This window comes from Nomascus leucogenys, chromosome 7b (genome assembly GCF_006542625.1).
Source record: "Nomascus leucogenys isolate Asia chromosome 7b, Asia_NLE_v1, whole genome shotgun sequence".
Taxonomy (NCBI): Eukaryota; Metazoa; Chordata; class Mammalia; order Primates; family Hylobatidae; genus Nomascus; species Nomascus leucogenys.
Window position 1 is genome coordinate 78,808,553 of NC_044387.1, and position 21,939 is coordinate 78,830,491.

General features: G+C 38.2%; 1 protein-coding gene across 3 annotated transcripts in view; it reads left to right on the top strand.

Moving 5' to 3' along the window:
• The first annotated feature begins 762 nt into the window (after positions 1-762).
• Positions 763-21,939, top strand: part of TMEM144 (transmembrane protein 144) — a 50,822-nt gene continuing 29,645 nt past the window's right edge. Inside the window, exons 1-6 of one of the 3 annotated variants that reach the window (XM_003257902.3) lie at positions 763-1,137; positions 2,003-2,105; positions 3,140-3,308; positions 5,596-5,718; positions 7,722-7,821; positions 9,717-9,797. In XM_003257902.3, coding sequence (XP_003257950.1) covers positions 3,200-3,308; positions 5,596-5,718; positions 7,722-7,821; positions 9,717-9,797 — 413 coding nt within the window. In that variant the 5' untranslated portion in view covers positions 763-1,137; positions 2,003-2,105; positions 3,140-3,199. Of the gene's footprint in view, positions 2,751-3,139; positions 3,309-5,595; positions 5,719-7,721; positions 7,822-9,716; positions 9,798-21,939 lie in introns of all 3 variants that reach the window. The other 2 variants (XM_030816272.1, XM_012508209.2) reach the window with 2 other exon arrangements.

A 21,939-nucleotide genomic window follows, 5' to 3' on the forward strand; every position in this document is an offset into this window, starting at 1 on the left:
GCCATTATGTGCAGCCAAGCTTGAGAAACCTAGAACATATATTCTCATGTGACACTAAGCACATATTAGATAAAAATACAGGCCTGAGGCAGTGGCTCACACCTGTAATGCCATCACTTTGGGAGGCCGAGACGGGCAGATCACCTGAGGTCAGGAGATCGAGACCATCCTGGCTAACACGGTGAAACCCCGTCTCTACTAAAAATACGAAAAAATTAGCCAGGTGTGGTGGGGGGCGCCTGTAATCCCAGCTACTCAGGAGGCTGAGGCAGGAGAATCGCCTGAACCCAGGAGGCGGAGGTTGCAGGGAGCCGAGATTGCACCACTGCACTCCAGCTTGGACAACAGAGCGAGACTCCATCTTAAAAAAAAAAAAAATACAGATAAATGGCCTGTACAGATAAATGGCTTAGGAGGTGTATCTACAAAGAATTAGTGATTACAAGTGAATTCTTGTGATGTCACAAGAAATGTTAATGACGTCAGTGGTGCAGATGAATTTCTTAATACCAAGTGGAAAAATTAACTTGAGATAATCTTTTACAATGGTGTGAAATTCCTCAGCCTTTTGTTTTATCCATAAACTGCACAAATAATACCTCCCTCTGTAACACTTAGAGAGGGTGACATGCTGAGAGTGCTGAGAGTTTCCTGACTACTCACCTCTTGAAATACACAAAACTCTTCTAGTTTCCTGATTGACCGACCCAGGGCTTGTGACCGAACCAGGGCTTGACGACTCCTTTATGAGCCACCTGGCAATTCAGTCCAGCACAGCAACTGAAGGAAGGCGTTCCCCAACCTGCTGTCCTATGAAGGCCTCTAGGTCACCGGTGCTAAAGCCCTCCTTTCTCCACCCTCCTTAGGTGGAGGTAAACGTCCCAGCAGGAAGTCAAGGCTGGATTGGCGCTCTTCGCGAGCACCCTGGGAACGGGCGTCCGGGTCACGGGTGCTAGAGCCCTCCCCTCTCCTCCCGGCCGGTGTGTGGGAAACTGTCCCCGCAGAAAGTAAAGGCTGGCCAGGCCGCCCCCAGCACGTAGAGGGAAAGAGTCAGGCTCCGGCTTCACATTGGCACGTAGGGGGCGGATCCTGCCGGCGCTGAGTAGGAAGGAGCTTCGGCAGCCAGCCCGGAACGCAGTGAGTACAGCCACTCAAAGGAAAGCCAAGTCGCTTTGCAGGGGAGCGTCTTATGATTTTTCAAAAACGTGCTCATGGTTAAAAAGAAAAATCAAGGCTCGGAATAAATACATTCAAGCACTGTTAATTTTAGCCCACAGACAGGCGGTACTTGCCTGGAGATTTGGGGAAATCAACATGAAACTAAAAATGAAATTTTAGTTGGAGTGGAGCAAGCAGTATTGATCAGAACATATCAAATAACGAATTTTTTCAAAGTCTGCGTAGAAGTTTAAATTACTAGGAAAAATGTAAAGGAGAAGTATTTACTAATAAATGAAACAAAAGTAATAAAATAAAAATGAATTAATATAGTTTGACAAAATATCAGCGAACACTGAGAAGAAAACATTAAAATAATGTTTGAAACTTTTTAGGTTTTGTGCAGGAAGAATTGGGAAAAATGTGCTGGATGGAGTGATACTGCTTTTCTTTTCCACAAAAATTTCATTGTTTTAGAGAGGTAGAGCCTCTTTAAAGACAGTAAGTTATTGCCAATTCACAATGAAATAAGATCCTTTGCTCTGAAATGTACAAGAGCTGCATGCAATAAACTTCATTTATCTATAGGTAATAACTGATTGATGTTTATTCAGTAGTCGAAATGCAGTTCATGCACTCTAATTAGCAAGTCAAATTATTCTCTCCGTTTCAGAGGTGTAGGGCCTTTGTGGAGCCTTCTTAATAAAATAATTTGCCACTCTCGAAGGTTGACATTCTCTTCTTATCAATGTACACATAAAGGTTTTGTTTTGCTTTGCTTGTTGTTAATTGAAATGGGGAGAAAATGATGTGTTAGCTATCACCCAGTCATGTGTCTTTTTAGTCATAGGTTAGCTTTTCAAGACACTTCCTACATCTCTGACCTGTTGCACCTGTTATCTTAGCAGCAAGCACCTGCTTCAGCTGACCCTTGAGCCATAACCCATGTAAGTCACTGCAGATCTGAACCTCTCTTTGAGCCTAACAGTAGAACAATTATTATTTTTATTGAATAGTGTTATGTGTCAATGTTGAAATGTCCCTCAGTGTGTCTTCCTCAACCACATCTCTATAGAGGATGTTTTCTTAATAGCAATGTGTTTTTGTTTTAAGAAAGCCCACACAATTTCAAATACACATTTTCTTTACTAAAGTTTATTGACCAGTTTTGAAGTGATCCTTGTTTTCAGTTAAACTATCTTTAATAATGGTAAATAACATATTTTGTAGGTTGTTGTATATTTAATATTCTCTGCAAGAACACATAAGGAACAATACATGGACCTTTAAATATTTGTCATTGTGAAATAAAATAACAAGGAAAGGTGATTTCAGGTGTACTTTATTCAATACATATATACAAGAAGTTATTACTATAACATTAAATTTGCAGGAAAAAAGAAACCACTGGATTATTCTGCTTCTATTCCAGAGGGCTTATTCCAAAGGGCCAGTGTGCAAAATATGAATCCAAGATGGCATTGTGGAAAGACGCTGTACCTCCTGTGATAAAATTACTTTGGTGGTGCTTTTTTCTCATGTATCTTGGGAAACTAAAAATCTGAATTGTATTCAGTGGCCTTTTCCAAATGGTAACTTTATGAAAAAATGTCTAATTCTTGGTTATTTGTGGTTTTAGTCCTTCCTTCATGGAGAAGCTAAAGCTGTTAAATAAGTTTAGCAGTGTTATCCACTAAAACTTTCTGCAGTGATGGAACCTACACAGGAGAATTTTTTTTTTGTAATGTACTAAAAATTTGTCTTCAGGGCTTGTTCTTTTTAAATTGTAGGCTAGCGATCAAAAATATTTGTTGATAGAATAAATTAACATGAAGTACAAACATTATATATAGTTGTGTAATATCCTATCCGCAAAAAGGAGTCTTAGCATGCTTTTGAAAAATTCAATAAATATAACATGTTAATCACAATTTGGTCACAGATTCACGTCTCAATTGTTTCATTTTTTCTTTTATTTCAGAAGCTCCTGAAAAGTACATCAAGTCTAAAGTGAACCAGCTAACTCATCAAGACTGGAATCATGAGCAATAATGGAGCAGACCTAACCTTTGGTTACATCTCCTGTTTCGTAGCTATCCTTTTGTTTGGCTCAAATTTTGTGCCACTTAAAAAATTTGATACTGGTGATGGTAATTATTTTTCCTTGATTGTTAACGTTATATTATTTTTAAAAATGAAGTTCCTTTTTTGGTCTTTTAAAAGTATAGCTAGGGAGGGTACAATCAGGAAAGCTCTTGGGCCATTATATGAATGGAAGAAATTTATAGTCAGTTCTACTAATAACACTTGTTTTGAAAACATGAATCTTCAACATGATTGATATATTAGAGAACAATGTAAGCATAACAGATTCTTGCTTATGTGCAATTTTGTCCCTGAGAAACCTCTAGATAGGCACAGAAAACTGCACCTAGATGAATAAAGATGTGTGATAATACACACAATGCACGCACAAACACACACACACATCTTCAAATATCGACCAGCTCCCTTAGTTCATCACATGTGGTTATGATGTATTGCACCCAACCACATCTGCTGTCCCAACTCCTCACCCAACACCTTCACAGTAACCTGTAAGCTGCAACCCTTTGGATGCCCACTTCCAGGAGCAAACTTCTGGTCTTTTTCAATTAAAATGCCCTATTTATTACAGCATTCATGTAATTAACCAGTTAACCAGTTAAAACTGTACTACTATTTTAATTAGGTTGAGTGTTGTTCTCCTAGCCCCATTTTCCCATTATGCTCTGAAGTTTTTGCTGCATGATTTTGCATAGTGCAGTGATTTCAAGGAATGCACGTTACATTATAGCAGAACTGACTAATGTGAATTTTGGGGAAGGAGAAGCAAAAGTTATTTGTATTTGCCTGACTTCCATATTGAAGCCAGGAGAAGGAATTGAGATTTATGGTGAATACGTGTTGGGAATTACTTCCTTGGTAGTATTTATCACCTGACAGCAGTTGTGTTATTTCCCCAATTCTTTGTCTTCGTGCACTTAGAAAATAGGATTACAAATCGTTTTCCTCCAGGGCCTTTCTTCTCTTTTCCTCTGGAGTTAGGACAAGAATGGGAACTACCTGAAGAACAAAAAAATGGGTAGAGGATCTAGCTTTTAGTCTTCCACAATTAGCTTTGTGATCCTGGGCAAATATTACCAGCTCTGCTGTTTTCAGTTTCTCATTATTGTAAAGTGAACAACTTATAAAATGAAGTTTCTTTTCATCTCTGTGATTCTACTCTTTTTATTTTTTATTTTTCATTTTTTGGGGGAGACAGAGTCTCACTCTTTCACCGAGGATGGAGTGAAGTATCATAATCTTGGCTCACAGCAACCTCCGCCTTTAGGGTTCAAGTGATTCTCATGTCTCAGCCTGCCAAGTAGCTGGAACTACAGGCACACACTACCACACCCGGCTAATTTCTTATATTTTTAGTAGAGATGCAGTCTCACAGGCTGGTCTCGAACTCCTGAGCTCAGGCAGTCCACCTACTTAGGCCTCCCAAAGTGCTAGGATTACAGGCCTGAGCCACTGTGCCTGGCTGATTCTACTCTTTTGTCATGGAGATTAGCAGCCATTTTTTCTCTCTCCTGCATCATGAGATTGAATCCAAGAGGGGTAACAGTCTTCCAAAGTTAGTGCCAGAAGTAATACATTGAGTTTTAACTGCCTCAGTATTTCTTTCAATGTCAACTATTTCCTCATCCTTTTAATCTCTAAATCCTTAATGATGCAGAAGCCTCAAAAAGGCATAGATACACCTCATTACCAGGTTATCTTCAGATAACTGGAAAATGGCAACTCAAAGTATAGAAAGTAGAGTAACCTTGACCTAGATAGATAATTCTCAGGTTTATAATGCCCGACTCATCACAGGCATTGAACTCTAACTGTATGAGGCCTATGTGTGACCATAAATGACTTTATTTTTATCCCAGAGGTGGCATAAATGGTTCCTGAAGGTTTAAATTACTGTTGTGCTATTCTGAAGTACTTACTGCCATATTTTGGGAAGCAAGAGTACTCAGTGTGGCATCCGAATGAGAATATACACTCGGTCTTGCCATCACTCTTTGGCAGAAAATTCTTGATTTGTCTAATAGGAGAAAAAAAGAATATTAAGCCAGAGCACACCGTGTCTAAGCCTTGGAGTCAACCTGGGTTTAAATTCCGGCTCAACAAACTACTAGCTGTTTGGACAGGTTGCTTAATTGCAGATTCATTTTCTTTATCTTTGAGCTAGGGTTAATTATGTTGCAGAGTAGTCATAAGAATGAAATGTGCAAAGTCCATGGCATATGGCATTTAATAAATTGTGGCCATTCTTGTAATATCACCTCATAGATATTTCTGAGAACAAATTTACTCAATTCAATTTGAACCACTAACACTGAGTTTGTTTATTTCTAGGAATGTTTCTCCAGTGGGTCCTTTGTGCTGCCATATGGTTGGTTGCCTTGGTGGTCAATCTGATATTACATTGTCCAAAGTTTTGGCCTTTTGCAATGCTTGGGGGCTGCATTTGGGCAACAGGTAATGTTTGATATAACTTATACTTTTATTATGTAACATAATGATAAAAATAATTCTCGTTCACAGTAAGACAAAATAGCGCAAACAGTGATTCTGAATAACCCTTAGTCATAGATACTAGAAATTAACTAGTTTCTTGCCTTCACATGCTCAATGAATATTTTTGGTGCCTTACCTGATTTGTTCCACCTGATTTATTCCTCTTAATGATTTATTTTTAAGTTCCTGGTAGAAAATTATTATAGTAAAAACATTTTAATTATTCTCCATCTATTCAAGCATAGCTCATATATTATTTTAATGTGTTCTGGCCCTTTTTTCTAGCATGTTTATCAGAAAATATTTATTACATAGTAATCTCTACTAATATCATTTTTAGGACTTAACCTAATTAGGTTAAGATACTATCATTTCAAAAGGGCCGGTTAACAGAAAAGCAAAGCAAACAAAAACCTTTCTGTTGCCTTATCAGTACCTGAAATTATATAATTAGAATTCATATCTTGGCTTGGTCAATCAAGAAGTGTTTCCCTTCAATTAATATAAATACACCCCAGGAGGTCTTTTTTTCTTCAACAAAGAGAATTCCAAGTATCAATGATCTTTAGAAATAATTTGCGTTAAAAGCAAATAAATGTTAAAATGTTAAAACTGTTATTAAAAAAATTAAAATGAAAATTAATTTATTACCCACTTAATTTGAGTCTCTGAGGAGTTAAATGATTTAGTAAAGTTCATAAGTTAGAAGATAAAATAATTAGCTTTTAAATTTCCACCAGAATTTACATTATTATACCTCACTTATACCTCAGTATGATTGCTTGTCGTATCTAACAGGGGGTGAGGAACAGACTAAGCATCCATCCATCCTGCAGCTCTTTATAGCCACCAGAGCATTTCTGTTCACCCAGCAGGTTCCACTGGGTGTCAGTGGGGAAAGAGTCCAATTTGAGATATGTTGCAGATGTGGATGCTATAGGTTGGAGCAACTGATAGCATATAGGAGATAGCAGAATGGGAGGAGCCAATGATAATGTAGAGATTTGATTATAGGTGATTAGGAGGGTGGTGGTATTGACACATGTGCGGAAGTAGGAAAAAGAACATGTTTGAAAGAGAAAATGATGGGTTCAGCTTGGCACTTTCTAAGCATGAACATCCTGATGTTTCCACCATAGAGAACATCTGGTTGGAGATTTCTTCTTGATAGTTTGAAGAATAATATTAAAACCCTAAAGTAGGTCCAGGTTAGAACTGTAGTACTGGGAACACGCGCCTTTAGCTGGTAGCTGAAATGATGAAATTAGGTCAAGTACCCAAAGGACAATAAAGCAAGCGGACAAATATGTTCACGGGAAAATCTTTAGGGGGTACCTTATTCCAGAAGGAATGATGAAAAATAGCCAGAGAAAGAGCTAAAGAGAAAAACAGGAGGAGAATCAAGAGATGAAGACATCATGGAATCCTAAAGAGGTTAAGTAACCTTTTAAGAAGAGACTGTAGGACTTGAGACAAAAAAAAAAAATAAGGATTTGGCCCTCAGTGACCCTCAAGACATAAGAGAATGAATGTAGAAATCCAGAGGACAAATCAGCAATCATGAAAGAGCAAATTCTGGGCCTGGTTTATGGCCAAACACTTCTGCCAGTATTTGGCCCCAGTTCAAGTCTAAGAGGATGGTCACTGATAATTTATCACTGACAGCTTCCATGAAGAATCACAGAATAGAGAGCTATGCTAAGGGTGAGAAACCTCTGTACAATTAGGAATTCAGCATTTTTCTTTGTAGACTTTTTTCCTAAGCCTAGTTCTTCTAGCAGTCATAATCATAAATTTAATGCCAAAAATATGGTTATTTCACTTAAAAAATAAGGAACTGTGCTTTACTAAATTTGTCCAAATTCCATGCACTTCCACTGAAGTTAGAATAAAAACTAATTCTATTTATAAATGTATTTTCTATATTGGAAATAACATGTTTCTTCTGTATATTACATCTACAGGGAACATTGCTGTTGTCCCAATTATCAAAACCATTGGTTTAGGCCTTGGAATCTTAATCTGGGGATCATTTAATGCCTTAACTGGCTGGGCAAGCTCAAGGTAATTCAAGTCAAACTAGTTCAACTAAGATTTCCGGCACCGATATTCTATGTAAGGCAAGTGCTTACCGAGAGGAATAACATATGATTCTTATTCTCACAGAGTTTATAGCTAGTAAAACATACACATCAAATATGCCACCTTCTATTGCTATTTGCCCTAAATTCTTAATACGTGATCTAGATATTTGATCAAGATAGAGTGTAGCATTAAATCTGGGAAACAGAGGTAGAGAGAGAAAAAGGAAACTGATGTTCATTGTCCCTTTCTATTGTGTGACAATTTGCTGGACATGTTCTATGCATCATTCTCATCTCACTTTCACAAATACGTGAGGTAAGCACTATCTTATAAGAGAGTAGATATACAAAGAGATTAAGTAACTTACTGTAGTTCACAGAACTAAGAAGCTAGGATTCAAACCCAGGTCTTCTAGTTCCAGAGCACATATTCTTCCCTCTAGAGCAGGGTTGGCAAACCATGGTCTGGTTTCCCAGCCATTTCTATAAATAATGTTTTATCAGAACGCAGCCAAACCCATCCATTTAAGGATTGTCTGTGGCTATTTTTATGTCACAGAGTTGAGCAGCAAGGGAATAACTGACCCTCAAAGCCTAAATTATTTACAATCTGGCCTTTGAGAAAAAGTTTGCCAGCCCCAGCTCTAGCGTTGTGTTGTCCAATAGTGTAGCCAGAAGCCACAGGAGGCCATTTATATTTAAATTTAAATTAATTAAAAGTTGATAAAATTAAACCTCCAGTTTCTTGGTTGCACTAGCCACATTTGATGTGCTCAGTAGCTAATATGGGGAGAGGCTACTCTTTTGTGCAGTGAAGATAGAGAACAGTCCCATCATTACACAAAGTTCTATCAGACTGGTGCCCTTGGTCAGCATTAAGATTAACATTCAAATCAATTTTGGGAAAATGAGTAGAATGTAGGGTGTTATTCTCACTTTACCTTTTGGACTCCCTTTCCACTCAAAGCATTATAACCACCTCAAAACAACAAAACAAACCAACTTACTAACTTCCAATCATTCTCTCCCATCCTTTCCCCATTCCCCACCTCCTGCCATTTTCTTTTTCTTTTCCTTCTTTTCTCCTTTCCTCTTGCCCCTGGATAGTTCTCAGTGATTCTTGGTAATGATCACGGCAATGTCAGGCAGGAAAAAAAAAATTGTGGTGATGACACAGTAGGGATATTTAACCTAGAAGTTTTTTAAAAGTCTACTCCAAACACTATACAATATTGTAACCAATTAATTAACCTTCCATGAGTCAGGTGAACTACTTTTTCCTACTTCTTTTTTAGTCTTAGGAAAGAGACACTCACAAGTACTTTTATGTATACTAACTCATTTAATCTTTGTAACAAACTTATAAGGTAGGTATAATTATTATCCCATTTTAAACATGAGAGGCTGGGCACGTTGGCTAATGCCTATAATCTCAGCACTTTGGGAGATCGAGGTGGGTGGATCGCTCGATTTCAGGAATTCAAGACCAGTGAAACCCTGTCTCTACTAAAAATACAAAAATTAGCCAGGCGTGGTAACAGGCACCTGTAGTCCCAGTTACTTGGGAGGCTGAGGCAGGAGAATAGGTTGAATTCAGGAGGCAGAGGTTGCAATGAGCCAAGATCATACCACTGTACTCCCGCCTGGGTGACAGAGCAAGTCTCCATCTCAAAAAAAAAAAAAAAAAAAAAATTTAAATTTAAAAAATTTGGAAATTGAGGCACAGTGAAGATAATTAACTTTCCCAAAGTCACAGCTAATAAGTGAGAGAGCTAGCATTTGAACCCAGGAATCTGGCCCCGAGTCCGTGCCCTTAAACATTATGGTGAAACATCTTAACAATATTTAATTTGATGTGACTTTCTGGATTTTCAGGTTTGGCTGGTTTGGATTGGATGCAGAAGAAGTATCAAATCCGCTGCTAAATTACATTGGAGCTGGGCTATCAGTAGTAAGGTAAACAATCATTTCTAGTGATTTTGCTGTTCTTCAAAACATGGAGAGTGCTTTTTTAAGGATCCTGATATGTTTACATTTTTTAAACCTACATTTCATAAAATCCACATGCTTGTTCCTCAGATTCTTCATTTACAATAACTGGTTTTAGAGGACAAAAAGTGCCAGATTTGGGGGCAGGAGCCCCAGCTTTAGCTCTCCAAAACTGAGAGCCTGGAAAATCATTTAACTGCTCTTAAGCTTAGTTTTATCAATCTATAATATGTAGAAAATCATAACACATAGCTTATCAATGAGAATCATATATTTTGCAAACTAAAACATGCTATTCAAAAAAAGAGTTCTGCTGGCTTCCTGATACCCCTAGAGTAGGTACTGATTCTCTCTTCTATGTACTACTCACTTCCTATCTCACCTAGTTTCCACTTCCCTGTCTCCTCACTCACTCTTCTCAACCTAGCTAGACAGCTACCCTTTCAAAACCTGAGAACACATGCTCTTTTGAATGCCCATGTTTGGTTGCATCTGTGACTAGCTGTATGCACTCTACGAATAAGGGTGAAAATGACTTTGAATATCTATATGGCAGTGTTCAGTCCATAAAACTTAACACGAACTGGGTCACCTTAAATTCAGTCTTCTTTCCCCTCTGGATTCCATTTATATTCCCTGTCAGTTCTTCACATAATGGATAGTACTGCCTAGAAAGATTTTGGTACTTTTTTTTTCTTCAGGGAAAGAACAGTATATTTGCCTTCCTTCAGCAATGATGGCTTTTCCCCAGCCACATTCAGGAACAATCTCTTTGTCATTGAAATGTTGCCTTAGAGAGTAGTCCCAGGCCAATTGGAGAAAAAAATAACATAAATTATTCTAAAATAGCAGATTCCTGACTTTTTTTGGTTAGAGGCAATTTTATGTATTTTGTACAATTCACACAGAATTCTGGCTCTGAATAGCTCTCTCAAAAACAATTTCTTTACACACCAAAATTGTAACATAGCATGGCTTAGTTTTGACTTAATGACAATTTAAGGCCAGTTTACCCAGTCTATCAGGCATTGTTTTCCTCCATGTTTCTTCTTTATTTAGAAAAAGCACATTCTCTAAAATTGCAAATCAATTATTCATGTTCTACCACTTCCACCTATGTGGCCATGGGCAAATAACTTCAGTTCTCCAAGCTTTGGTTTCTTCATTTGTAAAGAGGGATAATAATAGCACCAACCTCATAAAGTATTTTGAGGGTTAAATGAAATAAAATATGTTCAATGCTTCATATAGTGCTAATTACATGGTTAATGCTCTACATATTAGTTGCCATTACAGTTGTTTTATTAATAACATTTATGTTCAATTACTGTTTCCCTGTTGGGTATGTGTTGCCCAACTTTATATTGCAGTAGGCAGTGCACCTGAGGAACCCTGTAGCTCAATCTGAACTTGGTCTGCAGCGGAGAAATTCAAGAATTCTTCCTGTAGTGCATCTAGGCTCCCTTCTATGTTTCTCTGCTAAGATGAATTTCTGGAATATATCATTTCATTATTTTAACTCGGTTAAATCAGTTTGTTCTGAAGGGTATTCACTGAATAAACTTGGAGCTTCATGGTCTGTGTAAAGACACTTGAAACATGGTTGCATTCGTTTAGGATATTGCTTTTCTTTTTAAAATTAAAATTATTGCTTCTATCCTCTGTATAGTCTAATTTTTAAAGGTTGGTTAATTTCTAGTCTTACATTTTCTTTATATGATATACAAAGTGTCTATCAGTCTATATACCAAAACGACTCCAGGTATTTTAAATAGGAGAGGATTTAACACAGGGAATTGTTTACAAGACCCAATTGAGCAAAAGAAGAAAGGTGGTGTCACCCATAACCCTGAAGCCCACACAATACTGCTGAATTGCCTCTGCCTGACCAACTGCTCCTGCTGAAGCTATGGAGGCACCACCAAAACGTAATGTCTTCTCCCATCTCCTCAAATGATGCAAGTGCCTCCCCATGGCAGAACCTAGCTGCCAATAAAGTTTGGGAAATGTAATTTTGAGTCTTCCATGCTCCATGGCTCAGGAGAGAGTATGTAAGGGTGAGAGCAGAGCTGACACCAAGAAACAATATTCAGGACACTCTGTTAAACATTTGCTTTCTTGAAGATCCAGGAGCTAGAGGTCTATAACAAGACCGATGTCCTTTTCAATTCAAATAATAATAATATGATTTGGATTATCTTTAAGGATCTGCTCTCCCTTCTTTTGTCTTCTCATTTAACGTGCCTTGCCTGGAGGGTTAATGTTTACTCCACAGCTTCATCTATTATTTTACATTGTGAGGAAACCCAAATCATTGTTTCTAGCTGTCACCTTTCCTCAAGCCACAGCCCTTATTTCTAACTATGGACCAAACTACACATCTGTACACATGCTCCACAGGTACCTCCTTTCAGTCTTACCTGAGATAACACACAGAAGGGAATGATGCTGATCAGCACTTAGCAAACACTAAACCATTTGTTCCTTCCTCTTTGCCTTCAACATTTCCCAATTAGAATTACTTTTATTACTGGACCCTTCCCGCAAACTGGTTCCTCTTCCTGAGTTCTCTCTCTCCATAGAAGGCCACAGTCATTCAAATTAAAAACCTGTCATCTTTATTTTTTTCCCTTTATGTGCTATGTCTACTCCTGTAAAAAAAAAATTTTGAATCTTTCACAAGTTCTTCCTCTGCTTTCCCTCGGTCCCATCCTACCTACCCACTTGTATACATAGGATTGTAAAAAATCTCACATCTAGTTTCCCTGGTTCCATTCTTTCCTTTTGCCAGTATGGAGAGCTTATATCTGCCCTACATCAGGGCATGTCACTGTCCTGTTTAAAAACCTTTGAATGTTCCCCACTGAATTCAGAATAAACCTGTCTCCTTAATCTGGCTTGTCCCTTATAGTACAACTATCCAGCCAGTGTTTCTATACATGTTTCACCTTTCTCCCTGTATTGTGCATTCATTGACCCAGGATTACACCATACTCCAGACATTTGCCTCAACCTTGAGGGCCTTTTCCTCAGCCTCCTTGGCCATCATTTAATATCATTTGGGATTGTTCCATCCCATGTGATGTTTTCTGGATTTTCTTCTCTCTAGTTAGAATCTTCCCCTCAACTACCAAAACTTTTTATGCTTCTTCCATTATTGAAACTATCAGAGTCTACTTTGTATTATTTATACAGTCCTCTTTATTTCTGAACTATGATTTCCTGAAGGACAAGGCCCATTATTTTCTATATACACCAGTCCTCCCACCATCACCACCAAACTTTCATATATAGTGTTTTATACATAATTGATGCTTAGTAAATGTTTGTTGACTTCAGTTGTCAGCGTAACGGCACGTGCACACAATTTTTACTAAGTGTGTGATGTGTGGAATTGCAAATCTAGGGAAGCGAGAAAGCTTGAAAATGTAAAGAAGAATCATTGGGTAAAACATCAAGTTTCCTTTTAAGTTACCTATGCCTTTGACAGCATTCACAGACTTTATCATGGAACTTTGTATTTGATGTACTGCACCAAGTTATTTTAAGTCTGTAGCCCAAAACACCTTGTGATTTATTCGGTTTTATGTTCATATACATAAAATAAATTTGATTACCTTCTTACTTACTGCCACCCACTCCGTTAATCTAATTGACTGGGACTCTTCTTTCTGATGTACCTATTCTTATGACTAGCATTAGTTGCACAGGCTCAAAATCATTGTGTAGTCCTAATTTCTTTTTCATGCTCAGTAACCCGTCGCATATCCATTTGGTAATTAAGGCTTTCTCTTTACTAAAATGTTTTCAGGTTTTATTTTGTGCCAGAAGTACACTGAGAATTGTGTATGCATTCTCATTCCATTTTCATCACAGCTCTGTGATGAGTGTATATCCCCATTTTTTAGATGAAAACTGTCAAGTCTCAGGGAGTGATTTGTTGGAGGGTTGTACACTTGTTTGAAGTAAAACAATCAAGAGCATTATCTATAGTGTCCTTTTATTTATTTCTTCATTTTTTAATTTTTTTTACTTTAAGTTCCAGGATACACGTACAGAACGTGCAGGATTGTTACATAGGTACATGTGTACCATGGTGGTTTGCTGCACCTATTGACCCATCCTTTAAGTTCTCACCCCTTGCCCACCACCCCCCAACAGGCTGTGTGGTGTGTGTTGTTCCCCTCCCTGTGTCCATGTGTTCTCATTGTTTAACTCCAACTTATGAGTGAGAACATGCAGTGTTTGGTTTTCTCTTCCCATGTTAGTTTGCTGAGGATGATGGCTTCCAGCCTCATCCATGTCTCTGCAAAGGACATGACATCATTCCTCTTAATGGCTGCAACATATTCCATGGTGTATATGTACCACACTTTCTTTGTCCAGTCTATCATTGATGGGCATTTGGGTTGGTTTCATGACTTTGCTATTGTAAATAGTGCTGCAATAAGCATATGTGTGCATGTGTCTTTATAGTAGAATGATTTATATTCTTTGGGGTATATACCCAGTAATGGGATTGCTGGGTCAAATGGTATTTCTGGTTCTAGATCCTTGAGGAATCACCATACTGTCTTCCACAATGGTTGAACTAATTTATATTCCACCAACAGTGTAAAAGCATTCCTATTTCTCCACAGCCTCGCCAGCATCTATTCTTTCTGTTTTTTTTTTAATAATCGCCATTCTGACTGGCCTGAGATGGTATCTCATTGTGGTTTTGATTTGCATTTCTCTAATAATCAGTGATGTTGAGCTTTTTTCATGTTTGTTGGTCATGCAAATGTCTTCTTTGGGGAAGTGTCTGTTCATATCCTTTGCCCACTTTTTGATGCAGTTGTTTGTTTTTCTCTTGTAAATTTGTTTAAGTTCCTTGTAAGTTCTGGATATTAAACCTTTGACAGACAGGCAGATTGCAAAAAATTTCTCCCATTCTGTAGGTTGCCTGTTCACTCTGATGATAGTTTCTTTTGCTGTGCAGAAGCTCTTTAGTTTAATTAGATCCCATTTGTCAATTTTGGCTTTTGTTGCTATTGCTTTTGGCATCTTCGTTATGAAGTCTTTGCCCATGCCTATATCCTGAATGGTATTGCCTAGATTTTCTTCTAGAGTTTTTATGGTTTTGGGTTTTACATTTAAGTCTTTAATCCATCTTGAGTTAATTTTTGTATAAGGTGTAAGGAAGGGGTCTAGTTTTCATTTTCTGCATATGGCTAGCCAGTTTTGACAGCACCATTTATTGAATAGGAGAGCCATTCCTTATTGCTTGTTTTTGTCAGGTTTGTCAAAGATCAGATGGTTGTAGATGTGTGGTGTTGTTTCCATGTTCTCTGTTCTGTTCCATTGGTCTACATATCTGTTTTGGTACCAGTACCATGCTGTTTTGGTTACTGTAGCCTTGTAGTATAGTTTGAAGTCAGGTAGCGTGATGCCTCTAGCTTTGTTCTTTTTTGCTTAGGATTGTCTTGGCTATATGGAGTCTTCTTTGATTCCATATGAAATTTAAAGTAGTTTTTTCTAATTCTGTGAAGAATGTCAATGGTAGTTTGATGGGAATAGCATTGAATCTATAAATTACTTTGGGCAATATGGACATTTTTATGATATCAATTCTTCCTATCCATGAGGATGAAATGTTTTTCCATTTGTTTGTGTCCTCTCTTATTTCCTTGAGCAGGGGTTTGCCGTTCTCCTTGAAGAAGTCCTTCACATCCCTTGTTAGCTGTATTCCCTGGTATTTTATTCTCTTTATAGCGATTGTGAATGGGAGTTCATTCATGATTTGGCTCCCTGCTTGTCTATTGTTGATGTAAAGGAGTGTTTGTGATTTTTGCACATTGATTTTTGTATCCTGAGACTTTGCTGAAGTTGCTTATCAGCTTAAGGAGTTTCGAGGCTGAGATGATGGGGTTTTCTAACTATGAAGTCATGTCGTCTGGAAACAGAGACAATTTGACTTCCTCTCTTCCTATTTGAATACCCTTTATTTCTCTCTCTTACCTGATTGCCCTGGCCGGAACTTCCAATACTATGTTGAATAGGAGTGATGAGAGACGGCATCCTTGTCTTGTTCAAAGAAATCCTTCCCAATTTTCAAAGGGAATGCTTCCAGCTTTTGACCATTCAATATGATATTGGCTGTGGGTTTGTCATAAATAGCTCTTATTATTTTGAGATATGTTCCATCAATACCTAGTCTATTGAAAGTTTTTAACATGAAGGGAAGTTGAATTTTATCAAAGGTCTTTTCTGCATCTATTGAGATAATCATGTGGCTTTTGTCTTTGGTTCTGTTTATGTGATGGACGACATATATTGATTAGCATAAGCTGAACCAGCCTTGCATTCCAGGGATGAAGCAGACTTGATCATGGTGCATAAGTTTTTTGATGTGCTGCTGGATTCAGTTTGCCAGTATTCAGATTCAGTTTGCCAGTATTGAGGATTTTCACATCAATGTTCATCTGAGATATTGGCCTGAAGTTTTCTCTCTTCATTGTGTCTCTGCCCAGTTTTAGTATCACAATGATGCTGGCTTCATAAAATGAGTTAGTGAAGAGTACTTCCTTTTCAATTGTTTGGAGTAGTCTCAGAAGTATTAGTACCAGCTCCTCTTTGTACCTCTAGTAGAATTTGTGAATCCATCTGGTCCTGGGATTTTTTTTTTTTTTTTTGGTTGGTAGGCTATTAATTACTGCCTCAATTTCAGAACTTGGTATTTGTTTATTCAGGGATTCAACTTCTTTCTGGTTTAGTCTTGGGAGGGTGTATGAGTTCAGGAATTTATCAATTTCTTCTAGATTTTCTAGTTTATTTGCATAGAGGTGGGGTTTTGTGTTTGTTTTATTTTGTTTTGAGATGGAGTCTCACTCTGTTGCCCAGGCTGGAGCGCAGTGGTGCAATCTCAGCTCACTGCAACCTCCACCTCCTGGGTTAAATGATTCTCCTCCCTCAGCCTCCTGAGTAGCTGGGATTACAGGCACCTGCAACCATGCCTGGCTAATTTTTATATTTTTAGTAGCGATGGGCTTTCACCATGTTGGCCAGGCTGGTCTCAAACTCCTGACCTCAAGTAATCCACCCCCGTCAGCCCCACAAAGTGCAGGGATTACAGGTGTGAGCCACTGCACCCAGCCTGCATAGAGGTGTTTATAGTATTCTCTGATGGTAGTTTGTATTTCTGTGGGGTCAATGGTGATATCCCCTTTATCATTTTTATTGTGTCTATTTGATTCTTCTCTCTTCTTCATTAGTCTAGCTTGCAGTCTATGTATTTTGTTAATTTTTTCAAAAAAACAGCTTCTGGATTCATTGATTTTTTTGGAGGGTTTGTGTGTGTGTGTGTCTATCTCCTTCAGTTCTGCTCTGATTGTAGTTATTTCTCGTCTTCTGCTAGCTTTTGGATAAGTTTGCTCTTGCCTCTCTTGCTCTTTTAATTGTGATGTTAGGGTGTCAATTGGAGATCTTTCTAGTTTTTGATGTAGGCATTTAGTACTATAAATTACCCTCTTAACACTGCTTTAGCTGTGTCCCAGAAATTCTGGTACATTGTCTCTTTGTCCTCATTGGTTTCAAAGAACTTCTTTATTTCTGCCCTAATTTCATTTTTTACCCAGGAGTCATTCAGAAGCAGGTTGTTCAATTACCATGTAATCGTGTGGTTTTGAGTGAGTTTCTTAATCCTGAGTTCTAATTGATTGCACTGTGGTCTAAGAGACTGTTTAAGATTTCACTTCTTTTGCATTTGCTGAGGAGTGTTTTACTTCCAATTATGTGATCAATTTTAGAATAAATGCCATATGGCACTGAGAAGAATGTATATTCTGTTGATTTAGGGTAGAGAGTTCTGCAGATGTCTATTAAATCCACTTGATCCAGAGCTGAGTTCCAGTCCTGAATATCCCTGTTAATATCCTGTTAATTTTCTCTCTTGTTGATCTGTCCGATATTGACAGAGGGGTGTTAATGTCTCCCACTATTATTGTGTGGGAGTCTAAGTCTCTTTGTAGGTCTCTAAGAACTTGCTTTATGAATCCGGGTGCATTTTTTCCTTCATTTCAACCTCAGAGAATCTGATGATTATGTGTTTTGGGGTTGATTTCTCATGGTGTATCTTAGTGGTGTTCTCTGTATTTCCTAAATATGCATGTTGGCCTGTCTTGCTAGGTTAGGGAAGTTCTCCTGAATAATATCCTGAATTGGGTGCATATATTTTTAGAATAGTTAGCTCTTCTTGTTGAATTGTTCCCTTTACCATTATGTAATCCCCTTCTTTGTCTTTTTTGATCTTTGTTGGCTTAAAGTCTGTTTTGTCAGAGACAAGGATTGCAATCCTTGCTATTTTTTGCTTTCCATTTGCTTGGTAAATTTTCCTCCATCCCTTTATTTTGAGCCTAAGTGTGTCTTTGCATGTGAGATGGGTCTCCTGAATATAGCACACTGATAGGTCTTGACTCTATCCAGTTTGCCAGTCTGTGTCTTTTATTTGGGGCATTTATCCCATTTACATTTAAGGTTAATATTGTTATATGTGAATTTGATCCTGTCATCCTGATGCTATCTGGTTATTCTGTACACTTGTTGATGCAGTTTCTTCATAGTGTCATTGGTCTTTATATTTTGGTGTGTTTTTGCAGTGGCTGGTATTGGTTTTTCTTTTCCATATATAGTGCTTCTTTCAGGAGTTCTTGCAAAGCAGGCCTGGTGGTAACGAAATCCCTCAGCATTTGCTTGTCTGGAAAGGATTTTATTTCTCCTTTACTTTGAAGCTTAGTTTGGCTGGATATGAAATTCTGGATTGAAAATATTTTTCTTTAAGAATGTTGAATATTGGCCCCCAATCTCTTCTGGCTTGTAGAGTTTCTTCTGAGAGATCCGCTGCTACTCTAATGGGCTTCCCTTTGTAGGTGACCTGGCCTTTCTCTTGGCTGCCCTTAACATTTTTTCCTTCATTTCAACCTCAGAGAATCTGATGATTATGTGTTTTTGGGTTGATTTCTCATGGAGTATCTTAGTGGTGTTCTCTGTATTTCCTAAATTTGCATGTTGGCCTGTCTTGCTAGGTTAGGGAAGTTCTCCTGAATGATATTGTGAAGTGTGTTTTCCAGCTTGTTTCCATTCTCCCCGTCTCTTTCGGGTACTCCAATCAATCATAGGCTTGGTCTTTTTACATAGTGTTATATTTCTTAGAGACTTTGTTCATTCTTTTTCATTCTTTTTTCCTCTAATCTTGTCTGCATGCTTTATTTCAGCAAGGTGGTCTTCAAACTCTGCTATCCTTTCTTTTGCTTGTTTGATTTGGCTACTGATACTTGTGTATGCTTCATGAAGTTCTCACGCAATGTTTTTCAGCTCCATCAGGTCATTTATGTTTCTCTCTAAACTGGTTATTCTTCTTAGCAGCTCCTCTAACCTTTTATCAAGGTTCTTAGCTTCTTTGTACTGGGTTAGAACATGCTCCTTTAGCTCAGCAGATTTTTTTATTACCCATCTTCTGAAGCCTACTTCTGTCAGTTCATCCATCTCATCCTCCATCCAATTCTGTACCCCTGCTGGAGAGGCGTTGTGATCATTTGGAGGGGAAGAGGCACTCTGGCCTTTTGGGTTTTCAGCATTTTTTCATCAATTCTTTCTCGTCTTCATGAGTTTGACTAGTTTCAATCTTTGAGGCTGCTGACCCTTGAATGGGGTTTTTGTGGGGACATTTTTTTGTTGTTGATGCTATTGTTGTTGCTTTCTGTTTGTTTTTCTTTCAATGGTAAGGTTGTAGCAGGATGAGCCGCAGACAAAACTCCTCAGACACCGAGTTAAAGAAGGAAGTGGTTTATTCGGCCAGGAGCATTGGGCAAGACTCCTGTCTTAAGAGCCGAGCTCCCCTAGTGAGCAATTCCTGTCCCTTTTAAGGGCTCACAACTCTAAGGCGGTCCGCTTGAGAGGGTCGTGATCGATTGAGCAAGCAGCGGGTACGTGACTGGGGGCTGCATGCACCGGTAATCAGAACAAAATAGAACAGGACAGGGATTTTTATAATGCCTTTCCGTACAATGTCTGGAATCTATAGATAACATAACCAGTTAGGCCGGGGATCGATCTTTAACTACCAGGCTTAGGTCAGGCAGGCCCAGGCCTTGTTTCAGGTCTGGTTCCTTGGTTTTGGGTCTGCTTCCTAGGGGCCAGGCTACCTGCCTTTAGTTTTGCTTCTCTTTCCTTTTCTGAGTATAAGACAATATAAAACAATATGAGAGGGTCTGTCTCTCTTCTTTCATTTCCTCCCTTTGAGACTCACTTTTTATTAGTGGGAGTTCTCACTCTTATTTTCGCTACTTATGTCTTCCTGTGCAATAGAGATTGATAGTGATTCATAGAGTACATTTCTGCTAAAGCATTTTGGTGAACTAAGGTAGCAATGAAGCTTTTTATCATTTAGAAGTACAGGTAGCAAACAAGGGAACAGTAAGCAGATTCTTATTACTATTATAACTCCTATTATAAGAGTTTTAAATCCTCTTAGTGCTGAGAACTAATTTCTAAACATGGCCTCAGGATCAAATCTATGCCACACTTGCATGGGCACATGTACCAGTTTTGTTATATATTTAAGTATGTCTTCAGCTACTTGCCCTTGATCATCTATGTGTAGACAGCAATTAATAAGGTTAAATTTTCTATAAACTTCTCTTTCAGCTTCTAGCAAGTAGTTGAGAGTCAATCTATTTTGACAGATAGCATTTCTCATCTGAGTTTCTTGCTGGGCCAGAACAGTCAAGGTTTTACTGGTTTTATTAATGATGATCTTCAAGACAGCTTGCAACCGTATGATTCAGTTGGGCGTGTAAATGGGGATCTGGTATCCTCACGAGCCGACTTGTGCCTAAGTGGCAGGCCTATAGTATTGTATAATTTTTTCAGGAGGCCGTTTATCATCTTTTTAATTATCTATGGCTATGCTTTGCTTTTCACGGGAAGCATAGACAGGGAAGCTTAGGAGTCCGTCTGTTTTTATGGGCATTAGGAAGAAAGATGGCTTAAGAGTGTCTATAACACAACTACCTGTCCACCGGTCAGGTAGCTTAGCACAGGCTTTATGTCTACATATCTAGTATAACCTAGTGGGGGCTGTCCAGTCCCAGAGGGATTCTGGGTGGGCCTAAACGGTCTGCAACTTTAGGAATTTACTAAATGGATTTTTCTTAGTATGGTTTGAACTTTACTAGATGGCTGTTTTTGTAGTACTATTATACAGTTTTTGCCTAAGACAGCTGAGTCTTTCTATAGGAAGGGTGAAGTCTTTCTTCACTCTTGCTATACAGTATTGTCTAATGATTGAGGCTTTTAGGTCTTAGAAGTTATCAGGGTGATTTTTTTTGAGCCAGGAATTTATCAGGAGCTGGGTCTGTAGGTACTAATTCTCAGGCTTCCTATGGCCATTGATCTGTTACAGTTTCTCCACATATATAACATGAAGTGACATTGACAGACTGAGCTACGTGCTCGGCTAATTGCAAAAACAAATTTCTTGTTTTTCCTGGAATTTCTGGTACTGGCACATTCAGTTCATTATAGAAGGTTTGAAATACTGGCTCAGGAGAGCGTTTATAAACTTTTCTTCAAACTATAATATTTAATTGAAGATCCAGTCCAGCCTCATCAATTTTTAGGGTTACACGTTCCCCCTTATTCCAGCAAGGATTAAGGGGGTTGGTTATTACTAGTTCTAAGGGGTTACACTGACTACTGGTACAGGAAGGGCCACTTTTCTCTTTTTTGAAGGTGGGCAGGGTAGTTTTTCATTTTTTATTTCAGTAGCCTAAATGACAAAAGACCAGTATCTACATTTCTTTTTACATAGTCTTAATTTATGATAAACGTACTTATTTTCTGTCATATAGCCTCTTTCTTAATTAGAACATCTTATTTTTAATTTATTATTATTAATGACAGCACCGGCATCAAATTTTAAGGCAACTTGTTTGGGCACCTCTTTTTTTTTTTCTGTTTTGGCTAACGCTTTACTCGTATCATTTATGAGCCTTCATCAGTCTTCAGTTTTTAATCTTATTTTAAAAACTGTGGTCATGGAAGGCTCAGATGGGTCATAACACATATCAGG